Raw genomic sequence first — 27,500 nt, forward strand, 5'->3', positions numbered from 1 at the left:
AGCGTAGATGAGGTGTGCTCTAGAAGGGTAAGCAGGTTCATTAAAGGCTTAAAAAACAGACTCTGGGGTCGGTTCTACTGAAAAGATGTTACAGTTTCTGGATGACATTTGTCGCTCTTAGTTGATTGTTTATATTAGGCACCTTGTGATTAATGAAATGGACAGGATTTCTCATTTCTCTCTTGTGCTAAGAAAGTTGGAGTCAAAACTGTGACCCATCTCAAGTACACGTGCTGATCAATGTGTACATAGTTTTAGCCTTAGAGGCTCAGAGTAACCTCAGTCTGACTGTCCCTTTTCTTTGGCATCTCATATTACTTTTCATGGCTATACCACCTGAAGTCTATTCTAGAAAACATATAGTATAAATGCTCTCAAATTTCAATCTGTAATACTGTACAGAGGACTTAGAGGAAATAGATTATAAGGTAGAAAATCAGCTAAATTATCACAAAAATATTACTACAAAGTAATAAGAATGTGAATGGTGCTGGAGACAATAAGACTATCAAATCAAAAAAGGAAGTGTAAACAATAGAAGGAATAAGATTTGATAATAAATTCGGAGTACAAAAGAAGTCTTGTAGGAGAGGAGGAAATGTAAAGCAAAGTAAGATTTAGTAATTAGGTGTTGATGATGACATTGACAGAAATGAGAGGGGCGGGAGCAGAAGCAGTTTTGAAAGCAAAGTCAGTAAGTTTCTTATGAGGTAGGAAGAATTAAAGCTTCAGTGTGATCTCTAGGTCGAAATTTTGAGCCAGAGTTTTGAAACACAGAATTATGTCTGGTAAGGAAAGGAAGGTGGACATATTTTAGTGGCACTTGAAGCTATGGAAGTGAATACATTCTCAAATAAATGAGGAAAACAGAAGTAAGAAGATGGAGATAAAAGAAAAACCACTAGGAGATGACTGTTTTCTCAGTAATGAGTGAAAATGAAAGGTAGCCGAAGAGAAATTTAAGGAGGGCCTATATTCAGGGATTTAGGAAAAAAGAACAGAAACTAATGAATGTGATAATGAAGGTCAGAGAGTTGATATTTCAGGTTCAGGATCAAGAAAACTACAAAAAGCAGACAAGCAAGCGAAGCTTTAGAAATCCATGATTATTTTATTGCGGGAATAACAGAAGGGAACCAAAGGAGAATGAACCAGATTCTACTTGAAAATGCCACAGTCCTTGATGATTGTCAATAAAATAATACTGAAGAGTGCAGAAAGCTAGAAAGTAAAGAATTGGAGAGGACATGCTAAATGGGGCAGGGAGAATGAGACGCCAGAAAGTCCTGCAGTTTAATGGATGCAAAGCATCACAGAGAGCTTCTGCAAGACTGTCAGTGGAAGTTGTTTGTTAGTTTTTCCAAGGGCAAAGAGATTTTAAATATAAATATTTGACACCGAGTCGTAAAAAGGGAAAGACTGAAAATCTGCAGAAGAAATGCCTTTTGTTCTTCCTGTCTGTGACTCCTCACTTTTTAGATTTCTTTCTGCCTTTCATCACTTTTCTCCAGGTTTCAGGGGCTTATTTTCTTGCCTTTCCATTCTGTATCCTCCTAGTCACTTCACTGGCTCAGTTTCAAATAACTTCAACTTTCGTCTGCCTTTCTTTCTGAGCGCTTTTATCCATAGCCCATGAGACAGCTTCTCAAGCCTTTCATTCTAAAGATGCACTAAGCTGAGCTCATCTTTCTTCCCCACTCACGGATCTACCCTTGCTCACGTGTTCCCTATCTCAGTTAACTTTCCTTTCCAACCAGTTGTTTAAACCAGAAGTTCCTTTATTTTCCAGTATTTTTCTCATTACTCCTTAAATTCATCTTCATAAACATAATCGATCAATTCTACTTTCCAGCGATCCTTGCACGAGGCTTCTTTCTCTCTCCTTACTGCCCTGTATAGGTCCTTGTCACTGTCATTTATTGCTTGTGCTTCTATGACAAGCTCGGGATAATTTTATTAACTTCATTCTTGCCTCATTATGTTTTGTTTTGTTTTTGTTTTTCTTTGCAGTAGCCAAAGTGATCTTCCTAAAACAGAAACTTGATAATGTCATCACTAGGCTTCAAATAGTTCAGTGGTTTCCCCATACACATAGGGAAAAATAGACAACTGTACATGACTTCCTTCATATTCCGGTCTCTGCTTAACTTTCTGTCATCACTTCTGACCACCTTCCCCTCTTCCTCAACTACTCTCCGTGTGTCAACTTTCTCTGCTGTTTCTGTGATCATGCACATGTATTCCTTCTACCTGAGACAGTCCTCATTATTCTTCCAGTCTCGAAATATATGTCATATCATCTGAGGAAAATTTACAGTAATTCCTTCAAGACAAGATAAATGGTCTCTTCTATTTCCTACAGCATTCTTTCTAGACTCTTAGTTTCCGCCTTTTCGTTCATTGTCATATTAATCTCTCTAACTGGTGGAAGTCCCTTGCACATAGTTACTACCATGTAGACCAAACACATTTCACCATAATATCCCCTAATCTTCAGTAATTCAGTGCACAATGTAGATGCTTAGCAAATATTTGATAAATGAAATTATAAATGATGAGTGATTACATGAAGAAAAAAGTTATTTTAGCAAGTCTGTAGAATGTTGAAAACAGAGGCCTTGAGCTTAGAGATGAGATATTCTTCCACAGAAAGGAAGAAAAAAGAAATATGAAGGTGGAGGGAAAAGAGGAGGGAGTGCATGCTATAGGGTATCGGACTTATCAGGATAACAGATAACAAGGCTGCCTTTAGACATTAAAGTAAGCGATGGTAAATTAGTCAATTTGAGGAAAATCAGTATGCTTTTAAATAGTTGCAGGTAATAAATCTATAGTGAACCACTAGAAGCACACAAAAAAGGTTTCCTTAGCAACCCTGAGGTTCTCATTTAGAAAAAAAGATAGCTTGAATTTAATAGTAGATCCACTCACTATAATTATTTGGTTTTCCTCATTTTTTGCAGAGATGGTAAAACAAAGAAAAAATAAAGTTCTGGGGTTTTATAAAGCAAGTACAGAAGAGATTCAGGAAGCCAAGAGATTCTAAGATGATAGAGAATACCATGGAGAACCTGATTAAACGGCTTGAATTGGATAAAGATGGGATTTACCAGTGAGGAGACTAATAAACTGAGCAACTAGGAGAGGGGACAAAATGTATGAAGGCAAAATTTGTGGGGTGGAAGTGTAGAAAAGGTATCGTGAGCAGAAGTTTTAACAAAAACAAGATTTACTAAATTTGAAATATTTGAAGAAGAATCACTTCTTTTAGATTTTTGGAAGAGATCAGCTAAAATAGTAAAATAGTATATTTTGAGATGAGAGTGAATATTTTCTACATCTAAGATGTAACATGAATTGTTTAAAGACAAGTTACATTAAGGTGACAGTATTTTAAAATATTTATCCTCTTTCTACTTTGATAATTTGGTTTTTATTTTCCACATATAATTTTAGCTTGGTCTCTATCTAAGACTAGGTGTTCTGTTCATTTACCTGCAGAAATCTCCATATCTGTAGTATCAATATTGAAGCAGAAAATAATTTCAAAGGCCTTTACAACAATGAATGTACTTGATAACTTACTTAAATTATTTTCCACTAAAGTCCACATATCTATGATAATTATCCCCCTACATTTTAAAGAGGGAAATAAGACACTTATAGTGGTTTCTCTTATGCTTAACCACCAGATTAAGAGAACATAAGAATTACGTTATTTTCTTTGTTGTCATTTTTGTGCTTCTAACATTGCTTTTGTTAGAATGTGGCATTCTGAGAAGTGTGTGTGTATACAAACATGTATATAACTTATTTTTTTCATAGTGTCTTACACATATCTGTTATCTAACAAAAGATCATTTAAGTACTAGAAATTATTTAAGTTATTCAAGTATTACAACTGTACTAATTTTGGGGAATAACCAAGTTGTATCTTTATGACTCCGATATTAAAACAAAAGAGTGTATTTTTTTTATTTTAATTGTATAGCTAGATACTGTAATTTCCAAATTTAACATGTTATAGAGGCTTCCTTTCATTATCAATGATGATATTGTTAATTTTCACAAAGTTTATTTATATGTCTTAAGTTTAAAGTACTTGTTTTTATATAAACATTTTGTAACAGCTAAGGTGAATAGAACCTAATTTGAAATAGCTCAATTTGAAATAAATCCAATTTGAAAATTAGTCATCTACTTCTGAGAGATAAAAATCTTGGCAAAAGGTCACAAAGATTGCAAGTGACTAGTCTTAGTTCTTTCATGTACAGGTTTGTTATATGTGTGTGCGCGCACACACACACACACATACAGTGCATTTCTAGGGACCTAACTTCACCAATTTGGTAGCAATTCTTTAGTTTGTGACAATATCCATAAACCATGTCACACTAAATATTCTACTCACCATGCCTCATGAGATACACACACATACACACATAAATGCACACACATATTTATACATGTGATCAAATAGAACATTATAAACACAAACAAGCTTTGTAATTTTTATTAAGGCTAAAGCAATGCATTGTCTTATTTATCTTTTAAAAATTCTGGCACTAACTGGTTCCAGTTTAAAATTATTATTATGCTACACTCCTTTCCTGGCATACTAAATTTAAAAAAAAAATAGTTAATATTTCATATGTTTTTTTCTTTCTTTCTTTTTTTTTAGTTTGCTACATGACCTGTGTGCTCACTGGACATAGAGAGATAGAGGGAAAGTGAGAAATCACCCTAAAGCGGAGATGGCCATGTCATAATCTCTTCTTCTCCATTCTTGTCTCAGGATATTGGGCACACGCTCACATGTACCTGCTGTGTTTTTTCAAGATGCTGGTCTGGGACTTGAACCATGCAGTCAGCCACGTGGGACCCAGCTGCCTTAACCATCATACCACCAACTGACCCCTCATATGTTTTTTATTACTCACTGAAACTGTGTAATTTACTAGGAGAGTATACTGTAGTCCTGCCAAATACACTAAGAGTATGGTCCCAGTGTAAACCTTAGATAGGTTAAAAGCATAGAACACATGATAATAATAATTATTCATAGGGGTAAATATTGAGACTAAAAACTTGGATTTTATATGAATAAAGCTAGTTTCTAGACTCTAGTCTCTTTCCCACACCCAAGGATGGTACCGGCCTGTGTGTATTTATTTCATCATTATCTTGATTACATAATGCATCATGGGAGTAAAGGTAGATTATTGTAAAAATTTAAATGTCGGCAATGTCCAAAGTACTTTCAAGGATAAGCTTAGCTTCTTAGCACATTCCATGTTCAAGCTGTGAAGTCATTGTATATATTTTTTATGGTATGTATGAATCACAGCCATATCGATTCAGGCATTTACTAGAGTTTTAAATATTGCTGATACAAATTTTACGTAACTTAGGCAGTCTTGTTTTTTCTTCATGATTCTTTCCTCCTTAAACAGATAGACATTGACTGCTCACCTCATTTTAAACATCAAACCATACATACCATGCCCTTGTATTCATGGAACATGTATTCCACTAGAATGGATTAAGAGAAAGATTATAAGCAAGTGAAAATTGGATAGATGAATTAACAGATGGATAGATAGACAAACACATGTCATAAAATGAATAGTGTTAGTAACAAAACTAGTGCATGAAAAGAAACAAATAACAAGAAACAATGATTTCAGTGTGTTAGGACTGTCAACAAAGGTCTCTGCAAGTGTAACATTTGAATGAAGACTTAAGGGTATATGTGGACAGAGAGTTAAAAAAAGGACAATTCTGGGAACCAGCAGTTAGCGTAATGGCTATGTTGCTTGACTCCCACGTAGTCGACCGCGGTTCGCGTCCCGTACCTGGTGGCTTAAAACTCACACTGGGCGCATGTGCGTGCGTGCCCAAGATCCCGAGAGGAGAATGGAGGAGAAGGGATTGCGGCACGACCATCCACCCTGGGGGGTGATTTCTTGCTTTCTGTCTCTATGTCTCTCTCTGTCTGTCTGGTGAGTGCACGTGCCCTATAGCGAAAAAACCTCTCCAATAAATAAATAAATAAATAAATAAATAGGACAATTCTGAGGCAGAATGGAGAGTTCTTAGCCTGTTTGAAAACTGATAATGGAGACAGCATTGTTGACAACATTGAAATAAGTTAGGAAAAAAAAAAAGGTAGGTACAAGAAAGACCAAGAGAGAGCAGAGATAAATCCTAAATGACTTCTGGCTGTTGGAAGGATTTATATTTTGCTGTGAGTTAGAAAAACACTGAAAGGTTTGTAAAGAGAAGGATGCATCAAGGTTTCATTCTACCTCTTAGTAGAGAAAGATATGGAGGCTCTATGTAGAAACAAAGAGCCTAGTTATGATTCAGCTCTCTCTCTCTCTCTTTCTATAAATATATATATATATATATTTATATATATACACATACATATTTCTTACATTTAATCACTATACATCTTGATAGTGTACAACATTGTTTTTCCTAGCATGAATACAGTGCATACTAGTTATGACAAAGATGTTGCCATATATATTATCATCAGCAAATAACTTTTTTTGTATCAATTAAACATATTGTTTGGTTTTTTTCCCCTGTCTGCCTCCCTCCTCTTACTCCTTTCTTACTCTTTGTAGTATCTGAAGTTGCCCTCCTGCTATTATACCTTCTAGTCCTTCAGTTTCTGCCACAGAGTGCAGACATTTGTTAAACTATTGAGTGGGGGCATATAAAGTCTGTCTTTCATACCCTGGCTTGCTTTGTTTAGCATGAAGTTTTTCATATTCATTCACGTTGTATCAAATTTCAAGATCTCGTTGCTTTTTATGACTAAATAGTATTCCATAGAGTATATGTGCCACATTTTTTTCCAATCCATTCATCTGTTTTTGGACATTTGGGTAGATTCCATGTCCTAGCAATTGTAAATAATGCTGCAATAAACATGGATGTGCAAGTGTTTCTCCAATTGAGGGTTTTCCGATCATTTGGGTAAATAAATAAGAGAAGAATTACTTTCTCAGATGGTAGTTCTATTCGTAGGTTTCTGAAGAATCTCCATATCATGTAACAACCCAGTTCACAGTGGTGGCTGGGGCTGGGTAATGGTGGAGGCTGTGTTAAGAAATGGGATGTGTGGGGAACCAGCAGTTAGCGTAATGGCTATGTCACTGAACTCCCACATAGTCGACCGCGGTTCGCGTCCCGGACCCGGTGGCTTAAAACTCACGCCGGGCGCGTTTGCTTGCTTGCCCAAGATCCCGAGAGGAGAATGGAGGAGAAGGGATTGCGGCGTGACCATCCCCTCTGGGGGGGGATTTCTCGCTTTCTGTCTCTATGTCTCTCTCTGTCTGTCTGGCAAGCGCACGCGCCCTAGAGCAAAAACCTCTCAAAAAAAAAAAAAAGAAAAAGAAATGGGGTGTGTGGATAAATAAAATACAAAGCATAAGAACGAGGACTCATGGGTGACTCTTGTATTTTTTGGCACAAGTATATAACAGAATGAGATCTCCAATTGCTGAGATGGGAGCAAGAGAGCATTTGTTCTTTTATTTTATATGGAGCTCATCTGTCCCTTCCCACCCAGTCTTTGCTAGAAACTGAGATGAACTAATTGGACGTTTTAGTTAAATAATTTTGTGCTTGAATGTAGGAATAACAATATTTGATATTGTAACATTTGATAATGATATGTAAAATATTTAAAAAGCAATACATTTGCAGTATGTGGTCACACTGTAGATTTCTACATTTACTTCTAAACTTCCTAAAAGATGAGTAAATTCTTCTTGAGATAATAAGGTGTTTGTAACATACTTTACAATGCATAAAGGGCACTAAGAAAATATATCAAATAATTGATCTTGAAGTATATCAAATAAAAATTAAGTACAGTGAAAATGAACTGTAATGAGTATTAGTGTTTTTTAAATTATGAATTAACATATATGCTATAATTTGTTTCTCAGACCCAAGGTTCATTAGTGCTCACCTCATACCAGAGAGCGACAACCCAGAAGATGACAAAGTGTATTTTTTCTTCCGTGAAAATGCAATAGATGGAGAACACTCTGGAAAAGCCACTCATGCCAGAATAGGTCAGATATGCAAGGTGAGGTAAAGAAAAAATCTGAAGAATGTCATTGTCCAATCATAGTTTCATTCATTTTTATTTTCCACCTATGTGCAAATACAAAGACAAATATGTCTAAAATTTGATCAATCAAAATAAATATTTAAATGGCAAAAAGTGATGGAAAACATACTATAGTTGCTTTTGAGTAACTCTTCATAGTCAAACATGCAGCTAGAGATTGTGAGATAAATGACATTGTTTCATAATTACAGTAATTATCTTTATTTGAACATGTTTTCATTATTACTTGAGATAGAGCCTTTTTTGTATTTTTAGGACTGGTACAATAGCCTACAACTTATAATTATTAATATTTGTTATTAGAGTAAGTGAAATATTGGGGCCAGAAGGTGGCATGGTGAATAAGGTGCTAGACTGCCGCATAGTTGACCATGGTTTGATTTCTGGACCCAGCAGCTTGAAAATCACACTGGACACATGTGTGTGGGTGCCGAAACTCCCAAGAGGAGAATGGAGAAGAAGGAATTGCAACCCCTCCTAAGGGTTGATTTCTCACTTTCCATGTCTCTGACTCTCTTAGTCTCTCTAGTGAACACATGTGCTCTATGGCAAAAAATAAAAAGAAAAAAAGAAAAGAATAAGTGAAATATTAATTTAAGTGAAAATAGTATTATGGCTTGTTTTTACAAATTGATGACAGCATCTTATGTATATGTATATACATACACAAACACATAATTTTGAAGCTCTGAGATTTATCTGAGACATTTTATTATTGTATGCATAACGCTGAATGTAATATTGTATTATAATATTATATATATATAAAATTAGAAATTGCTAGATAAATATGTATGGATTAATCAGTATCATCAATGTACAGTGTGAAGACGTGACTACAATACTGTGCTTTCCCTTCTATATGGTGCAGTATATATGCAATGTAAATAAAGTAAATGCAATGTAAATAAAGTCAACTAAATACAATTAAAGTGTTCTTAAACTAACACAAAGCCAGATTCAATAGTTGTCTTAAACTATTTCTTTTTAAGAAAGTATTATAAAATTTTAAAAGTCTTTTTTTTCTTTCTTTTTTTGTTTTCAGTGGCCTTTCTCTATCCCAATCAATTATTTATTTATTTTCTAAATGTCCAATTACTGGAAAATTAAAAGTGTTTTTAACTATCTGGAAATACACAAATATGTATTCACTACTTCTTGGCCTTTGGCTAAGATCAAGTGTAGTACAAATTTATGTAAAATAGATGAGGCTCTTTTCTTCACAAAATACAGATCATATTTTAAAGTACTAATTACAAGGGTTACAAAAATCTTTTGTGGTGCAAAAAAAAAATCACACAAACACAGTATAAGCTAGTGTTTAGGTTTTGAAGGGACACATATGTCTTTTCAACCTATGAACATAAATATTATTTTAAATGACTATAGTTGCCAGTAAAAACATACATCATAATAGAATTTATTGCGATGTTTTGATTAAAACTCAGTTTAATTTGTGGTGAAGAGACAATTCCAATGTTTTCCCTGAAATGAGTGTTCTTTTAATGAGGTTTATGCAAAGATTTTTCTCTCCATGCTATTTGCAAAGTCTTTTCAACTTTATAAAATAGATGATGCCAGCATGAGTCTGCTTGAGAGATATTTGCAGTGTAGATTATAAGGCATGCATTTATTATCCATTTCATGAATAAATTAATGCCAGCTGTATACTAATCACTGGCTGGGAACCAACCTACATAGGTAAGGAAGATCTCAAGAAATACCCAGGAGGTAGGAGAGTGTAGCTTCTACAAAATTAGAACAAACACAAAACTAGTAACTGTTTCAGAGTGGTAACAGAACAGAAACAGTAAACTGACTTTTTAAAATAAATAATTTTAATCAAGAACAACTGTACATATTTATCATAAACAACATGATGTTCTGACATATGTTTACATTGTAGAATGGTAAACAGCAAATTTACATAGGTTCTTTAATACTATGCTAACCAAAATTGTGTATCCTTTGAGTGATATATCCCCAATGCTCCCTCTTCCTCATTTCTGCTTCTACAAGTTCAACTTTTTTTGGTTTCACATATAAGTGAGATTATGTGATATTTGTCTTTCTGTGCCTGGTTTATTTCACTTAATATCCTGCAAGTTTACCCATTTAGGCTTTTTTCAAAATAGTATCCCGTTGTGTACACATACCACATTTTCCTTATCTATTCATCAGTTAATGGACATAAGTGACTTTCAAAGGACAAGGTACAAATAAATAATTCTTTAATTAAGATTTGAGTGACTGAGGGACAGCAAGTGGTGTGGAGGTGAAGGTACTGGATCTCACATGTCCAACTATGTGGTTCGAATCCTGGACCTGCATTTTGAGAATCATGGCAGGTGTGTGTACATGCATGCATACCCAAAATCCAGAGAGGAGAGTGGAGGAGAACGGATCGCAGCATGGTGATTTCCTTGTAGGGGGGTGATTTTTCACCTTCCTTCTCTCTCTCTCTCTCTTTCTGGCAAGCATATGTGCCCTACATAGCAAAAACTTTAAAATTATTTTTAAAATTTAAATGACTGATTTAACCAATAATATAAGTGATAATTATTTATACCTGGTCATGTAACATGATTAAGGAACTTTTAAAAAATGAACAATTGTATTTTGTGTCTTGAGATATGGACAGAAACATTTGCAATTATCAATTGCATGGAAAGAGTCTAAACTCCTAAAACTTGTTCTTTTTTCAGAATGATTTTGGAGGGCACAGAAGTCTGGTGAATAAGTGGACCACATTCCTCAAAGCTCGTCTGATTTGCTCAGTGCCAGGACCCAATGGCATCGACACACACTTTGATGAGTTGCGTAAGTAGCTGCTGTTTGTATCCAGAAGACATCAGTTCAGACTTTGTTCTAACAATAGAGACTACAACTTTCCCCAATTTTGTTTTCCAACAGAGGATGTATTCCTAATGAACTCCAAAGATCCTAAAAATCCAATTGTATATGGAGTGTTTACAACTTCCAGGTAAATATATACCTTCTTCCTACTGTTTTTCATAGAAATTTTAAGTTTTTCAGGTGCTTTCCAAGTATCCATAATCTGGGAAAATATATTTTTGAAAGATCAGTGTTTTAATCTTTTAGCTTTTATACATTCTCTGATAGCTAAAATAAGTTATATCCTAAGTATTAAAAAATTTAGCACAGAATATCATTTTACTGTAAATAGGAATAGGGTGGTAAAAGTTCAAGTTTTTTGTCATAGTCTATGTATAACTTTGACTTTATGTATTTGAATGAAATGTAGAATATTATAAAAATGGAAATCTGCAGTGATATAAACTAAGGGTATTAAAATGTAATTTAGAACTTATTGTATATGGTATGAGTGGAACAACAATGCTTTGCCTCTCTCTTTCTCTCTGATCAATTGCTAAATGAATGAAAGAAAAATTCAAATCTTCTTTGGTGCCAGGGATTCTACTGAAAGTCATGCCTCAGGTTGACATGGGAATCATGGGAGAAGATTTGATAGTCTTCAAAAGTTCACAGAAATTGTGTATTATGAAAAAATTATGCATGGATTTCAAAGCTTTTTACACCAAAATACATTTGTACTTGTATCTTTCCACAAACTTTTTGAAGTCCCACGGTACATCTAGAAATGCCAGTGTCGTCATGGTGTTTCCCAGTACAGTCTACCCCCTCATAGCATTTGCGACATTTTCTTGTACATACCTCTGGAGTAAAGTAGGAATATACAGGCTTTGGGAAAGTTGACTTTTTACACACAAAAAACAATTAAATCTGTTTTACATACAATTTGCTTAGACACTTTCACTTAATTTAAAAACTTGCACATGCAGATTAAGAAATTTATATAATTAAAACTGGGCACAGGCCAGCCATAACCTGTGGTTATATGAGCTTGATCCTACATGGCTGATCATTCAATTCAAGTCCTAGATTGGGCAGCTTTAAAGACACATTAAGGGCGTGTGCCCACAGTCTTGAAAGGAGGGAGAAGTGGAGAAGAGTTTGAGGCCTGACCATTCACCAAGGGGGGATGATTTCTCTATCTCTGTCTCTGCAGTGAGTGTACATGCCCTTCGGCAAATTAAAACAACAAAAGCATAGTAAATTTCCTGTGCCTAAAGATTTCTTCCACTGTGGCAGAGTGATAATAGGACAGAAACAGAGTAGTGATTTTTAAAAATAAATGATAGTAATCAAGAAAATCTGTACATATTTATGATGAAACAGAAGGACATTTTAAGTAAAGAATTTGGAAGGCTCAAATTAAACAAATATTAATTCATTTCTTCTGCTTCCTCATTGCTTAGTACTCTAGTTCTCAGACTGGAATTGCATCAGAATCACCTAGAGACCAAATTCAAGTTGAAAAAATAGGTCCCCCTTCACGCCAGAGTTCTAATTCAGTACTAATGGGATGGAGGGCCTATGGATTTGCAGATCTAATAAGTTCCTAGTGATGACCATGTTGTTGCTTCAGAGATAATAGTTTGATTGTCACTGGATTAATAGGAACAATTTCACCTCCCCATTTTGATGAAATGATCATTTATATGTGAGTGAGTCTCGATAATGACTGATCTCATCGGCAGATAACCAATGTATGTAACAATGAAAAAGGGAAATACAAGCTGTGATGTATCAAATATGCACTAACTTGCTATTCATTTTGAAAATATTAAATTATTTAAATATGATTGAGGATTAATATATGTAAAATACCATGTGTTACATAATTGATATAGCAGAAAAAAGCAGGGCTTCCTCATAAACTTACAGTCCATCAGGCATTGTCTATGTCTAGCAGTTTCCAAGATTCTCTTAGGAAAACGTTTTTCATTTGGTTTGATTTATATGTAATTTTCTTTAGGAGCGATACATTACAAGACAAGCATTCCATATTAGATACACAACTGTTTAATATCTTTATGTACATATATACCTCAAGTTGTATTGATGTAAGCAGAATGAAATGAAAAACTGTAGCAGCTCAGTTGGAAAACTTCCAGTTTACCTCAAGTGTCTGATTTTTCTCCAGCAAAATGGTGGGAATAGCCACTGTCATTCTCCCCTTAACTGTAGTGTATAGCTACTAACTTAAAACTATTTCCTGGTTGAAAAGATGATTTTAACTGCCATCACAAAAATCAAATTTTGTTACTTAATCTAATATATTTGGTGGTTTGGGAATTAAAATTAATGTAACACAACATTTGACGTTGACTATTCATTTTCTGCACCTGTTTCAGTGTCTAAAATTGGTTCTTAAGTGTTCTTGCTTGCTTAAAAGTTTCATGATTTCAGAAATGATGCTGGAGGCTAAACCAAAATGTATATTTTTAAATCCACATGATATTAAAATCAAATATTCATTTATAGAAGATCATATAAATGTTCTATCAAAATTTAAGAGGCTATGTTTGATACGAGTATACAAAAGCAGTCTTCAAAAATTTCATGGAAAATGCATATTATGAAAAAGTTACTCATAGAATTTCAAATATTTGGCACCACAATAAACCACGGTAGAAGATTGAGTTTTCTATTCAACTTCTCTAGACTATTTGAGAAATTGCAATTGATTCACATGTATATTGTTAAAGTACATGTGACTTACAAAATTTCAAATAGCATTTGATGTTGCTAATAATTTTTACTAAGGTTTTGATCATTAATTTCTGAAATTTAATAACTCAGTATCGATAGTTCTCTTGCCATTGTGTAAAGATAAACACCTGCTTTCACTCTCTCTTTTTAGTAACATATTCAAGGGCTCGGCCGTGTGCATGTACAGCATGAGTGATGTGAGGAGAGTGTTCCTTGGCCCATATGCTCACAGGGATGGTCCCAACTACCAGTGGGTGCCTTATCAAGGAAGAGTTCCCTACCCACGACCAGGAACTGTAAGTGCTTTAGATATTCAAGATATGAAAAGAATATATTTCTTTCAGTCCAAGGTATAAAAAAAATGATGTGGTTACAAGCAGACAACAGATACAGATGATGTAAAAGTAAGATTCCAGCTCTATAAAAGAAATCAGGAAAAGATTTTTCTAAGATTCCATGGGATTTCACATCAAAAAACATGTTGTTTAACGATGTCAGTGTTTAAGTTCAGTGCTTCCTATTGGCTAATACTCATAACTTTTGAGAAATAGAAACTGAATGGGCAGCCCTATCTGTTTTTGTTTCTGAATGAGATATAGTGGAAATGGCTTTCATGGCGGGTTAAAACAAAAAGGATACATTTGGGTGTGTGTTTCTTTTATTGTAATGAAGGATCAGGATAGCACATTAAATGGGAGAAAAAATTTAAAAGCATACATTATCGCATGTGAATGGGACAAACCTTCTCAACATAGGTAAAAAAGTAATTTGAAAAAATTAGATATCAGAAGAGAGTCTAGGTATTCTAACAGACACTGCCTACTGTCTCAATAAGCTCGCTTTTTTCCCTCCAGCCACTCTGAGCACACTCAGGGTCTTAAACAAAATTGAACAGAAATCACACTAACATTAACCTTGCATCTGCAATTTCAAGTAAAAGAAAAAAATCATAAATGAAACGAATCTATATGGTACAAAAATGAGTTAAAGCACCATCAATATGATGTCAGATTTAATTGAGTATAGAACTGTCACCTCGAGTGCAACATTTTCTTATTTATTTATCTCTTTTAAAAAATTACCATGTGGGGTTCATGTACTCACCATAGAAAGACAGAGAAAGACAAGGAAAAAAAATAAAGCAGTACACAATGAAATATGGTCACACCACAATGCCTTCTCCATTTCCCCATCTTTTTCGGGATTTGGAGCATCCAAGCACATGCACCCATGTGTTTTCCAAACAGTGCCACTGTTTTTCAATCTGCCAGAACTAGGATTTGAACCACAATTAGTTTTGTGGGGTCCTGCTCTCTTAACCATTAGGCTATGAGATTGGTCTGGGTTCATCATTTTCTAACTAAAGAATCTTTGTAAGGAAATAATTTTTTTGGTAAAAAGCTTCATTTGAAGTGTTTTTTATTCTGGTGGATTCAGATACATTATTTTTTAGATGATCTAATTATACATAGGACACTTTTGATATTCATTTTCCCCTTATTGCTACATTAATTAAGGAGAAAATTAAAAATTTTGCAGTTTATAAATATTGCTCCTAGTTCTTACACTTTGTGACAAATACCTAAATAGGCTTTTAGAAAAATAAGTGAATAAGATAAAATCTCTATTGATTATAATAAGTCAAACGGTTTTACAATAAAAAAGATATTAACTCTCAATCTTAATGATAAAATGTTTTTATTGATGGGCAGTTTTATATCCCTTGCCTAATTAATGCCAGAGCATTCTCGATGTAAGTTGACTCTTTCAAGTTTCACTTCCTTGAAATTTTTTTTGTTAGATACTATATTAAAGATATACAAATATGAATTTAGATGTTATCTGAATATATTTATTTGGAATAATAGCAATTAAGAGAAAATGCAAGTAGAGAAATCGTAGAACTGCAGACCCTGTGCTAAGGGATGTTTACTAGAGGTCTTCTTCAAAGCTTGTAAAATATAGTGTGTGTGTGTGTGCGTGCACACACGTGCGCATGCGTGAATATATACATATATGTATGTAATTATATATATACATATATGTGTATAACTATATGTATAGTTTTCCGTTCACAAATTTCACATATGAGGAATTTGAAGCAAAAAGAGTTTAAGTAATAAAGACATAATTCGTCCAAGAGATTTAGATCTAGAGCCTGTGTTCCTACCTATGTTTCATAGATAATTGTTGCAAATGGGAAATTAAGTCAGCAGCATGCACCAAGCGCTAAAGACAGAAGGCAGGAAATATTGCCTAACCTAGGAGTTACAGAAGAGCTGTGGGAAGAGATGACACCTAACTCCATGAATACAATTCACTTGGATGAGGTTATTTTCGCTAAAAAGTGCCAGCTGAGAATGTGTCATTTCATCAACACTATTAGGGAAAATGTGTCAGGAGAAACGGATTTTTTTTTTTTTTTTTTTTAGGAAAAGCCTAAACAAAGAACTCTTAGAAACAAAACGACAGTCAGACAATAGGATAAATTGTAAAATACAATTCTAAAATAAATTCTTTACTTAATTCTCAGTCTCACGATTCTAAATTTTTACTATTTTTACATGGTAGTAGAGAAGTACAGAAACCATTTTAAATGTCATAAAATGTGTTCTACTTTCTTTTTCTTAAGATAGTTGATATTTCTATAATATTAAATATTTTTATAATTTGCTTAACAACCAGAGTAAATAAAAAAATCCTTTAACTGTTACATTATGTTATTATTTTGTGTATATGTACCTAAAAATATATACATATACACATATATATTTATATGTTATGTTCTGTTTCAAAACAGTTTTACTTATTTCATTTCTCATGAATTATTAATCATTTTTTCAAGGTAATGGCAAAAACAATTGATTTCTTATTCGAAGCTTCTTGTAAGTTCAGGAACCGTTCTTAATTATATTTCAGGTCCTAGGCTCTCACATTAGATGGCAGAAATTACTTCAGTGTGAGACAAAAAGCAAGAGATTGAAGATACTGTCCTCAATGAATTCTTATACTACATAATTAAATAAAGTGAAAGGAGACACAGAGAACTCTTAGTTTTCTTATTTCTGTTTTACTGCTTTATACTTAGTGTATACATCCGGAGATGACATTAAGTAGTGCACAATGATGCATCCTTTCTGCTTTTCAAGGTCATCATCTGTTCTGCTTAGCCATCATGTCCACTCTGGTCACTTTTGTGCCAGGCAGGTTGCTGTCACTTTGAGTTAACACCTCTGTTTAACCCTGGAATAACTTTATTTATTAAAGACTTTGATGGTACTTTTCATTATTGGGTTAGGAACATGGTAATAATGGTTCATATTGTGTTTTAGCTGGAAAAGAACATCTGTATTTTATCAGGATGGCATTAAATGCGAAGGCATTAAATGTGTCCATGAAAATTATTCTGAGTTTCTCTACTCTAATGATTAGTTGCCTATAGTTGTAGCATAGTTCATTCATTACATCAACTGCTTCATTATTCACGTCAATAAAACAAATGGTGATTCCACTAATAGAAGCATCAGACTGCCCCTGAACACTGAATTCATTAGACGCATTTGTAATGTTTGGTAAGCAATGATGACATAACTCAACTCCACTGACAGTTATGATACCTATAGGAAATAGATACTCTACATCGCAGATGCAAATTTAAGCAGAAAATAACAAATAACTAATTTTTTTTTCGTTTTTAGTTACATGACTTTAACAAGTAATCATAGGCTTTGGTTTTCTAAGTCATTAAGGTCATGCGTTATTATATCATTTATAATCCTATTCATTAAATTTTAATCAACATATTTTCTTATCTTTATCCTAATAGTGTCCCAGTAAAACATTTGGTGGATTTGACTCTACAAAGGACCTCCCTGATGATGTTATAACCTTCGCGAGAAGTCATCCAGCCATGTACAATCCGGTGTTTCCTATTAATAACCGCCCGATTATGATCAAAACAGATGTAAATTATCAGTTTACACAAATTGTGGTAGACCGAGTAGATGCTGAAGATGGCCAGTATGATGTCATGTTTATTGGAACAGGTAACTTTATACTTCAATTATATAATATCTTCCAGAACACCGTGTTTAACTGATTAAGTATACTAAGAACCAAAAGTGGTTTTTATAATAATTTTCACAATATAATTCACCTCTATTAAATGGCTAAAAATCTGAATTGTCTAATGTTGCAAATGTGTTATCTTTTTAGACAAATTGAGACATATTAGTTTAAAATAAAATTCCATTTGAGTGAAAAGTTGATAAATGCAACCAGGCAAAGCTAATGATCAGGTGAACGATCAATGCTCATAATTGAATCATAGCTCTGTCATAGCCAGTGGCTTTTTAGAACAAAGATGTATCGCTCAAACCATGCCTGAAATTTCCCAGACATTTAATAATAGTTCCAGAATATATTAATATAATATTATCTGAAGTTCAAAATTACGATAGGGTAAAATTTCCAGAAAAATAAATATTGGTTAAAAAAAATTGTTCAGTATTTCTACCATACAATGAGAAAAGAAAAAAATAAATCTAGAAAAAAACAGCAAAATTGATCCAAGGAATCTTCAGATACATTTGTATACAAATTTAACAGTATATTTTTACAAATCTTATAATTTAAAACACATTTTTCAGGCATATTTTCAGATGGAATTCCATTGTTATTATGACATATTATTTTATTCCCCTCTACTCTCTTTAATGGTAATACTATTTTTAAAGTACCAGTTACAAATCTGAAACTTGCTACTTAGGGTCAGATTCCAAGGTAATAAATTCCTAGTCTCCATTAACGTTGTTAACTGACATAAATCAATGGCAAACAGAGTGAGTGCTCCACTGAAACCTTGTATAATAACATTTATTTTCCCTTGGTGAGAAACAGAAAAGAAAAAAAAAAAAAAAACTGCATTAACTACAGGGGAATGGTAACTGTGCAGTAAGTGCTTTAAACACTTAAAGTTTTATAACTAAATTGTGAATACTTACGTTATCAGGTGTAGTAGTGTCAGGTTTTGAGCAATACTTTCAAATCTGCTCTTATTAGTGAGAAAGTCTCCATCAAATCAAAGAATCCCAGTGAAACTCAGGGTCCCATGAGAGTCCATGAATTGCAAATATCAACTTCTGGTTATAAATATCTTAAGAAATTAAAAGATTGCCCTTCAATAAATATTAGTTTATCATTTAGTGTCAAAACTGAATCTCTACACGGTAACTATATTCCATAATGTGACACGACTTTTTCTTCACCTCTGTCTTAAACTTACAGAGAAATTCCTCACTCACTGTCAAAGCAACAAAGCTTGCTTCTAGGTATTTGAACAGAAACCTCAATCATGGTTTTTAATTCCTCTGGGGCCCAAACAGTCCTTAAGCACCTCAATCTCATGAGCATGTTGAATGCCTGACGTGTGGATGGCTGTCGGTCAGTACAGACCAGGGTCATCTGTCAGCAAAGTAAATTGATTACAGTAATTTTATCTTTTAACTAAGTTGCACATCATCATATATTGATCCTAGTTGAGTAATCTGATTCGATTTGTGTGAAATTGTTTGAAATACTACTGGTTAAAAGTTGATCAGGAAGACAGATAAAGATGTGTTTGGATACTAGAGACCCGTCAAAGGCACTGAGGAGATTAACGTAATTTACCTTTAATCTTTGGTGTTATGAGTAGTCTAAGGTCCTATAAACATAGAAGGATCCTCTTAAAAGAGGACTTTTTTTTTTAACTTTAGAAGGGGTAAACAACTAGCAACCATTCTTGACTTACATAGCTTACATATCCTGGTGGTCCCCTGAAAATAGTTATCATTGAATTATTTTTCTGGCATAATTTATTCTTTTTTTTATTGGTAAGATTTTTCTATGCCAATCATAGTCTCTTAAACTCAATTAAAATGAACCTAAGGAAGCTGAAAAGAAATGATTTTGTTTATTTGGAAAGAGAATGTCGAAGAATCAAAATTTTAATGTAATAAGACCCTGTTCTTTAATCTACCAAGAAATAGGAACACACCTATCAAATTGAAAAATTAATATCTTCTTAACCCAATATAGAACAAAACCAATGGTTCTGGCCATTAAAGCAATTGTCTCTTTTAACAATTAGGAAAGAAAAGAAGTTTTGAAATCTCTGTAACATGTATTCAATTTAATTGATTTTCTGATTTATGTTTCTGAAATTTAAATTTCCTTAATGCTCTAAAATTGATTAATGTGTATATGCAAACCATTGTATTAAGTAATCCAAGGTGTTTATTTTGAAAAATTAAGTTATTACCATTCATCACTTAATGGCCATCCAACAGGCTTTAGGGGCCTCTAAGTGCTAAAGGCTTTCAGGTGAGCCTAAGCCCTGAGCTCTCAACCTCACTGCTGTTGCTAGACCACATTCCTTGCATTTCACAGTCACTTGTAATCTTCCTAGTAGTACCAATCACCTAATGAAAATGGAAAACCCTCTCATGTCTACTGGTATTACAAGTTTTTAATGTTTTATTTTTTTCTAAGATACCTAATAATTAAGCTCTTAAAGACATTTTTAAAAATAAAAATGACTCCAACCTAGTCAATATCTACAGTGATTATTACATTAAAAAGATACATGCTGATTCAGAATAAAACGTTCTTCAAAGCTTAATATAGTTCTAAAAGTTCATATTTTACTATCCCAAAGCTATCTCGTAACATCTTGAAAGTTTGTCTCATAGCGTGTAATATATTTGAATATATATTTTAGTAATGTTTTGACAAAAAGTAAATAGAAGGAAAGACTGTGGTCAGAATGTTCTTTGGACAAATACTGTTTCCATTAATACTAAACTCTGTTCTTATGTATTTAAGTTGTGGTCTTCTCTCCTTGTTTTTTCAAAGATGTTGGGACTGTTCTTAAAGTAGTTTCAATTCCTAAGGAGACTTGGCATGACTTGGAAGAAGTCCTGCTGGAAGAAATGACAGTTTTTCGGGTGAGTGCTGCTTAATTTCAAGTGTCAACAAGTTCAGTCCCACGTCTTCCCCCAGGACAGCTGCATACTGAACTTGGTATGGGCAAGTAGTCTAGCATACCCTTCTAATTAGCTTGTCAATTAGAAACCCAGACACTAGTCAAAATAAACCTTGAAACTTTCAATGCTAGTTAAATCTAAAGATGTAAAGAAATACATTCTTGGCTCATATTTTGTTTTTTCAATGATAAAATGTATGATTTACATTTTATATTATTTATATAAGTTACCTCCGTGAACAAACTCCTCCCCTCTGCTAAAATTTCCTCTTTCACACTTTCTGGTATAACAGGAGGAGTGTGTAATGTCGATGTGTGTATTAAGGGCAATTCTTCAAGTGACCCAGTAATAGACATTGCAATCATTTTTAGCTAATTCATGTATTGTTTCATCATCATTTCTTCAAGAAATCATTTGTCATCAAAGGCAAGTTTGAGGTTTTTATCAAGCTGACAGTAATGTATGGATGTTTGTCCCTTTGCTCTGAAGCACAGATGGCCCAGGTAAGCGTGTAAAGGGCTGCTGGTATGGGTGGTCGAGGCAGCAGGAAGGAGGCACAGAGGAGAGCTGAAGCACTATACCATGTGCCACCGCATCTGGTGTTCCTTTTGGAAAGCTAGCTAATGGGAAGAGTCTGAATGGAAGCGCACTTTGATATGAATTATTTATGAGCTATTACAGGGAAGTGGATGCCTGTAAAAGGTGTTATTTTAATTTTTGAGAAAAGAATAGAGCAAACACATATTGAGACATAGCTACAAAATAAACTTGCATTAAATAAGTTGGCAAACAGGAAGACGAGAAAACATGGATTCTAGTCTCACGACTTGAAGTGATCTCGTTAAGTCTACACAGAGGTCTTACAGAGTTTCTCTATAGAATGAATGGGGTGGATCAGAATTTTCCAGCTGATTCAAAATGTTAGAGATGAGTAAGGGCTTCCCAAGACTTTTCTTGACCCTGTATTTCCATCCCAGTATACTAACTCAACAGGCTCTTGCTCAACATTAAGTCATGCTTTGATGACAAAGTGAAGTATAAAGGTCCTAAGATATATTCCTTCTATTTAAATTATGATTAGTGGGACCAGCAGGTGGCATGGTGGTTAAGGGCACTGGACTTTATGTGATATTATAATATATCCTAGCTAATTCTCATTCTTTAGGTCTCTGGGATTTTAAATTCACATTTCCAATCTTAGTTATGTTCTTCAGTACATTAATACAAATTTTAACATGAAAGGTATTCATTTAAGCTCAGCTGCGGTTTGAGTCCTGGATCTGATGGCTTGCTTTCTCATTTTCTCTCTCTCTCTTCCCCTTCAGGTCAAATTAAAATAAATAAATAAATAAATAAAGTTAAATAACATAACTCTTTCAAAATTAATAAATAAATAATGATTCACACACATGTAACTGGTAAATTATAACAGCTACCTTGTAGTAATAAACTGGAAAATATTCTGGTGAAGCTGTTTAAGTTCTTCTGTCACTTTTGTCTGGGAACACTGAAATGATTCCTCTGGGCTTCTCCATCAGCACAACAGTGAGACTAGAGCTTACTTTGCCTAGAAACTGTAAGAATTGGGGACATTAGAGGTGCAACACCAAGGACAGTGCCAGGTGCTGTGCTCAAATGTTAGTTTTGTTTTGTTTTGTTTTGTTTTGAGAGATTTTCACTGTAGGGCGCGTGCGCTCGCCAGACAGAGAGAGACATAGAGACAGAAAGCGAGAAATCACCCCCCAGGGGGGATGGTCACGCCGCAATCCCTTCTCCTCCATTCTCCTCTCGGGATCTTGGGCACGCATGCACACACGCCCGGCGTGAATTTTAAGCCACCGGGTCCGGGACACGAACCGCGGTCGACTACGTGGGAATCCAGCGACATAGCCATTACACTAACTGCTGGTTCCCTCAAATGTTAGTTTTAATGTTATTTTATTTTTTTTAAGTTAGTTAAACTGAAACTGAGCCATATTATCAGTAGGCGTTTCTACTAACCTTTGGTTTAACTTTTCAAAAATAATAAAATTATCATAATTCTATCATGATTTTTAAAAGAACTATTTTATTTAACTTTTTATTGACTTATTGATGTGGTTTAAGTTTTCAAAAATAATAAAATTATAATTCTATCATGATTTTTTAAAGAACTATTTTATTTAACTTTATTGACTTAAAATACATTAACTTAATGTATTTTAATTAAACCAGAAGGACAGAAAGCAAGAAAACAAGCCTCCAGGTCCGAGATTCAAACTGTAGTCAGGCATGTGGAAATCTAGAGCCTTTAACCACCATACCACCAGCCAGCCCCTCTATCATGGTTTTTAAAACCAGGTCCTATGGCCTTATTTTTCATCTGTTAAAAAGTGTTGACTTATCCATATGATTCACCATGTCTTATAAGTTACCTCAATGACCAAACAAATTAATATTTTAGCCTTCAAATTAAAAATAAAAATACAATGATCTAAATGGACTCTTTTAAGTTCCTATAGAAATTATTTAGATTTAGTAAACCAATTACTGGCATTGAGGGGAAGATATAAAAATTGCTACCTTGTATATATTGTCTATTTCTTGAGCCTAAAATATCTTTTCAACCAACATTCATTAAACTACTGAATGATTCATTACTGATTTAGAAAATAGGAGCATGAGAAATTAAAGGGTTACAGCCTTCCTCAAGACCATGCCTAACATGAAGTCCCAGTTTGAGGAAGATAAACTATAAATAGAAACAAGTTATTTTGTTGTTTTTTCCCATATTATTCTCTAGTTAAAAAAAAATTAGAGAATATAATAAAATATTCTCTTATCTTAGAATTTCTTAATTTTAGGCTCTCTTTTTATATTTGTCATGGTTCCTTTGCATAGTCTCTTTGGTAGTTATACATGATCAAAACAGGGTTATTTTAGTTTACTTTTTTTTTTTTTTAACTTTTGTTATAGGAAATGTGTGCTTGTAGAGAAAGATGGGGGTGGTTCTAGGGGGAAGTGGGGATTGAGAAATCATCCCCCAATAGGGATGGGCATACTGAAATCCCTTCTCTGTTCTCCTCTCAGGATTTTTGGCACACACACACACACACACACACACACAAACACACACATGCCTGGTGTGTTTTTCAACCCCTCATGTCTGGACTTGAACTGAGGAGTGAGTCATTTGGGATCAAGTCACGTTAACCTTCACACCACCTGCTGGCCCAGGGTCCATTTATTTACTCAATTGCAAATAAATCTCTATTACTACCTACCAGAACCCTGGCACATAGTCCCTGACCTTATGTAGCTGACAGACCCTTCTGTGCTATCCTTCTTTAAAAAAAAAAAAAAACTTTTAATCTGTTAATACATTTTAATTTTGTATAATTGTATCAAGTCATATTATGACATTTAAAAAATAAGGTTCTTAATTCTAGCATTTCATTATTTTCTGAGAATTTTTTGAATCAGAACATTCAGTGATAATATATTCTGGCTAACTCTCATTCTTTAGGTCTCTGGGATTTTAAATTCACATTTCTGATCTTCGCTATGTTCTTCAGTACATTAATACAATTTTAACTTGAAAGGTATTCATTCAAGTTCATCTCTTAAATGATGTTTAACAGGATAGGAAATGTTGGAAGCCAGCAATCTTGCAAGTACAAGTATTCCTTATTTATTAAATTCTGTTAGTATTTTGCAGTTTCTAGAGAAAGGCACAGTCAACTTAGACCTGCCATAATTATTGGATGACATTGGTGTGAGAAAGGTTTCTTTTTTAATCATTTTCTAGTATGTAAGTGCAAATAGTAGTACTGTGCAAACAAGGAAATGATTTTTTTATCTGTGTATAATCTTGTAGAGATTGTTTGCAACCTGGAAGACATCTCCTTCCATAGAAAACTGTTCCATATTTTCTGTTATGCATTATTGTCATTAGTATTTCTTTGGCACTCAAGTAGACAAAACATATTTGGGCAGAGTTTAGAGAAATATTTACTTTCGATGTTCTATTCTATCAGGCAAAGGTCATATATATATTGTGGTCTAGCAATTGGAATATTTCACTGTCAAATTTTGTTTAACTTTACAGTGCAGGGAAAAAACCCACAACACATTGAAGTCATAGGCATATTCAGTGAAACAAGCATAGAAATATTACAGTTCCTATGATTCTATTCGAGCATTGTAAGCCATTAATTTCATTAAAATAAGATATTATTAAAGAAAAGGGTCAACCTGAACGTTATGACAAGAAAAAATAGATGAAGTGCAAAATTAGGGTCATGGAAGAATCTAATACTCTACAATTTTTTTCAAAAAAAGATGTTCAGTATTAACCAACCAGTTCATTTTAACCTCATCATTTCCTTAAGGTCATGTGCAGCGTGTCACCTTTGTATACTCAAAAACCAGACCTCGTATAAATGCCCAAATAAAACAAGAACAACGCCTGTTGCCATCTTGAGGTTGATTTCAGGAAAACATCCTGGCTATTCACCGAACATTCTATTGGTTACATGTACATCCACTATGCCTTTATTCTGATTGGAATCAGAGTATAGAAAGAGAAATATTACTTGAAATAAAAATTTCCATTTTAGAGTAAAAATTTTAATAGGTAGTAGGTGAAATAATGTTGGCATTGGGACAGAACTTAAGAAATTACTTTTATTGGCCATAACATATCTGAAATGTCATGAAAATTCTAAGACACAAGTCTAATTGTAAAGGTAGTTTGGAGTCATAAATCTGAATTTGAATTATGTTTACTATGTGATTTTGAACAATATGGCAATGTCAATTGAGTCACAATTTCCTCACTTATAAGGATGGTCATAGTTATGAATATGTCCTTTAAGGTATTGTGGCTTTTAAAAAATTAATATAACCAATAAATGGTAGCTTTTGTTAACTAATTACAGAAATGAAAATTTTTACTTATAAATGCTTGACATTTCATATCTATACCTTATTTGAAAATTCAGAAGATATAAAATCCTGATATATGCTGATTTTTATGTCCACTAGGCACTATGGAATTTTCTTTGTAGTTCAGTGAAAGAGGGTTTTACTCTTGAGATTCTGAAGTGTTACCTCAAGTTGTAGCACACTTAACACAATGAGCTTTATGTATAGTCTGTTGACTGCAAAGGATCGCAAGGCTGTTTCTTCACTAACACGTGCATTTTAAACCCAATTTATGCAATATTTCACGAACAGCTGAGCAAACAAATGAAAGAGTTTAATTTTCATTCAAATGTAAAACATAGTTGATGCTTTCCAAAAGCTAGTCTATTAACTCACTCTAAAGAAGCCTCACATGCTTAGCATCCAGTGAACTATGTTGGAATATCCAGGAATCAGCAGCTTGCAAAGCTTCATAAGTGCAAAAGTTTAATAAGGACAAGATTAAAATATCTGGAAAAAATAAGGTAAATTGGAGTCATAGAAAATCTTGAAGAGATGCTAAGTTTTTAATTTCATTTTTACTTGAACACCAATTAAATATGCAATTGAAACCAGTCTCATGAAAAAATGCTTATGAAGTTACATCTGTTTTAAGTGGAAGTCATATTCGCTACCAGCTAAATCTCAGGGAGAAAAAAATAGCTTATTTAAATACATGTCATCTTAATATATTGTCTATTAACAATCAACTACAGGCAGTATGTATCTTATTCCACACTGTTATTAATTTCTTGGACTAAATAACAAATAAAGTTCCTATAATTAAGGGATTCTAAGGTCTTTGTTTAAAAATGTGGAAATCACAATATGACACAATAGAATCTGGTATATATTAAGGTTTATATTTTATAATTTGTATACAAAATGTTTTATTTTTAGTTCCCTTGTAGATATGTGATTTTTGTCTGTATTATCAATGAACATAAATATAGAAATGTTAATTAGCTTCATTTTTAAAAGAACTTAGACATGGTTAATTTTCACTAGCTGTTCATTTTCTTTTGCCTAAGAGCTTTCCTTCCACTTTTACTGTAAACTTATTTCATCAAACCCTGGGTGAAGTTAAATACTTACGTAACCACATAGCTATTTCTCATGTGAAACTGTTGGAATGAAAAAAGTTGCTGTGGGCAGTTACCTAGCTGTTGACATTTTTCTAAATTTTCTCCTAAATTTTCTATGATGGCACATTGACTTCAGTTTTGTTCAAACCTAAATACAATCTTCAGCTTTGTCTTTAAAGTTGAATATTCCTGATGAATTTTCCCCTTGATGTTTGTGACTTGATGCTACTAAATTTTAATGATTTGATGCTACTAAATGATCACATCTCTGCATAGATAAAATGAGTAAACCTTCTTTCCATCATCATTGTCTTTATTACTCATCATTCCTGTAGAAAGTTACCATATTTAAAAACTAATATCATTTGGGTCTGTAGATAGCATGGAGATTAAGGCGGCTGGATCCCGTGTGGCCAACTGGCAGTTTGAGTCCTGATTCTGGCTACTTGAATAGTAGGCTGGGCACGTGTGTGTGTGCTCAAAATCCTGATAGGAAAATGGAAAAGAAGGTTTTGTGGCATGGTCATTCCCTTTGGGAGGTGATTTCTCACTTTCCTTTCACTGTCTCTGTCCAGCGAGCACATGTATCCTATACAAAAAATTAAAATAATAATGATAATAATAATAATATCAGTCATTTAAGCTATAAAAATAGGAAACTGGGAAATCTCTAAATTTTACACCCTAAACTAT

At 33.7% G+C, this 27,500-nt stretch overlaps 1 protein-coding gene across 1 annotated transcript in view; it reads left to right on the plus strand.

Moving 5' to 3' along the window:
* SEMA3A (semaphorin 3A) overlaps window positions 1–27,500 on the plus strand; it is a 249,793-nt gene that overhangs the window by 187,679 nt on the left and 34,614 nt on the right. Inside the window, exons 7-12 of the mRNA XM_006155760.2 lie at window positions 7,968–8,110; window positions 10,861–10,975; window positions 11,069–11,138; window positions 13,905–14,049; window positions 17,580–17,799; window positions 20,648–20,739. Coding sequence (XP_006155822.1) covers window positions 7,968–8,110; window positions 10,861–10,975; window positions 11,069–11,138; window positions 13,905–14,049; window positions 17,580–17,799; window positions 20,648–20,739 — 785 coding nt within the window. The remainder of the gene's footprint in view (window positions 1–7,967; window positions 8,111–10,860; window positions 10,976–11,068; window positions 11,139–13,904; window positions 14,050–17,579; window positions 17,800–20,647; window positions 20,740–27,500) is intronic.

This window comes from Tupaia chinensis, unplaced genomic scaffold, assembly GCF_000334495.1.
Source record: "Tupaia chinensis unplaced genomic scaffold, TupChi_1.0 Scaffold000466_1, whole genome shotgun sequence".
NCBI lineage: Eukaryota > Metazoa > Chordata > Mammalia > Scandentia > Tupaiidae > Tupaia > Tupaia belangeri.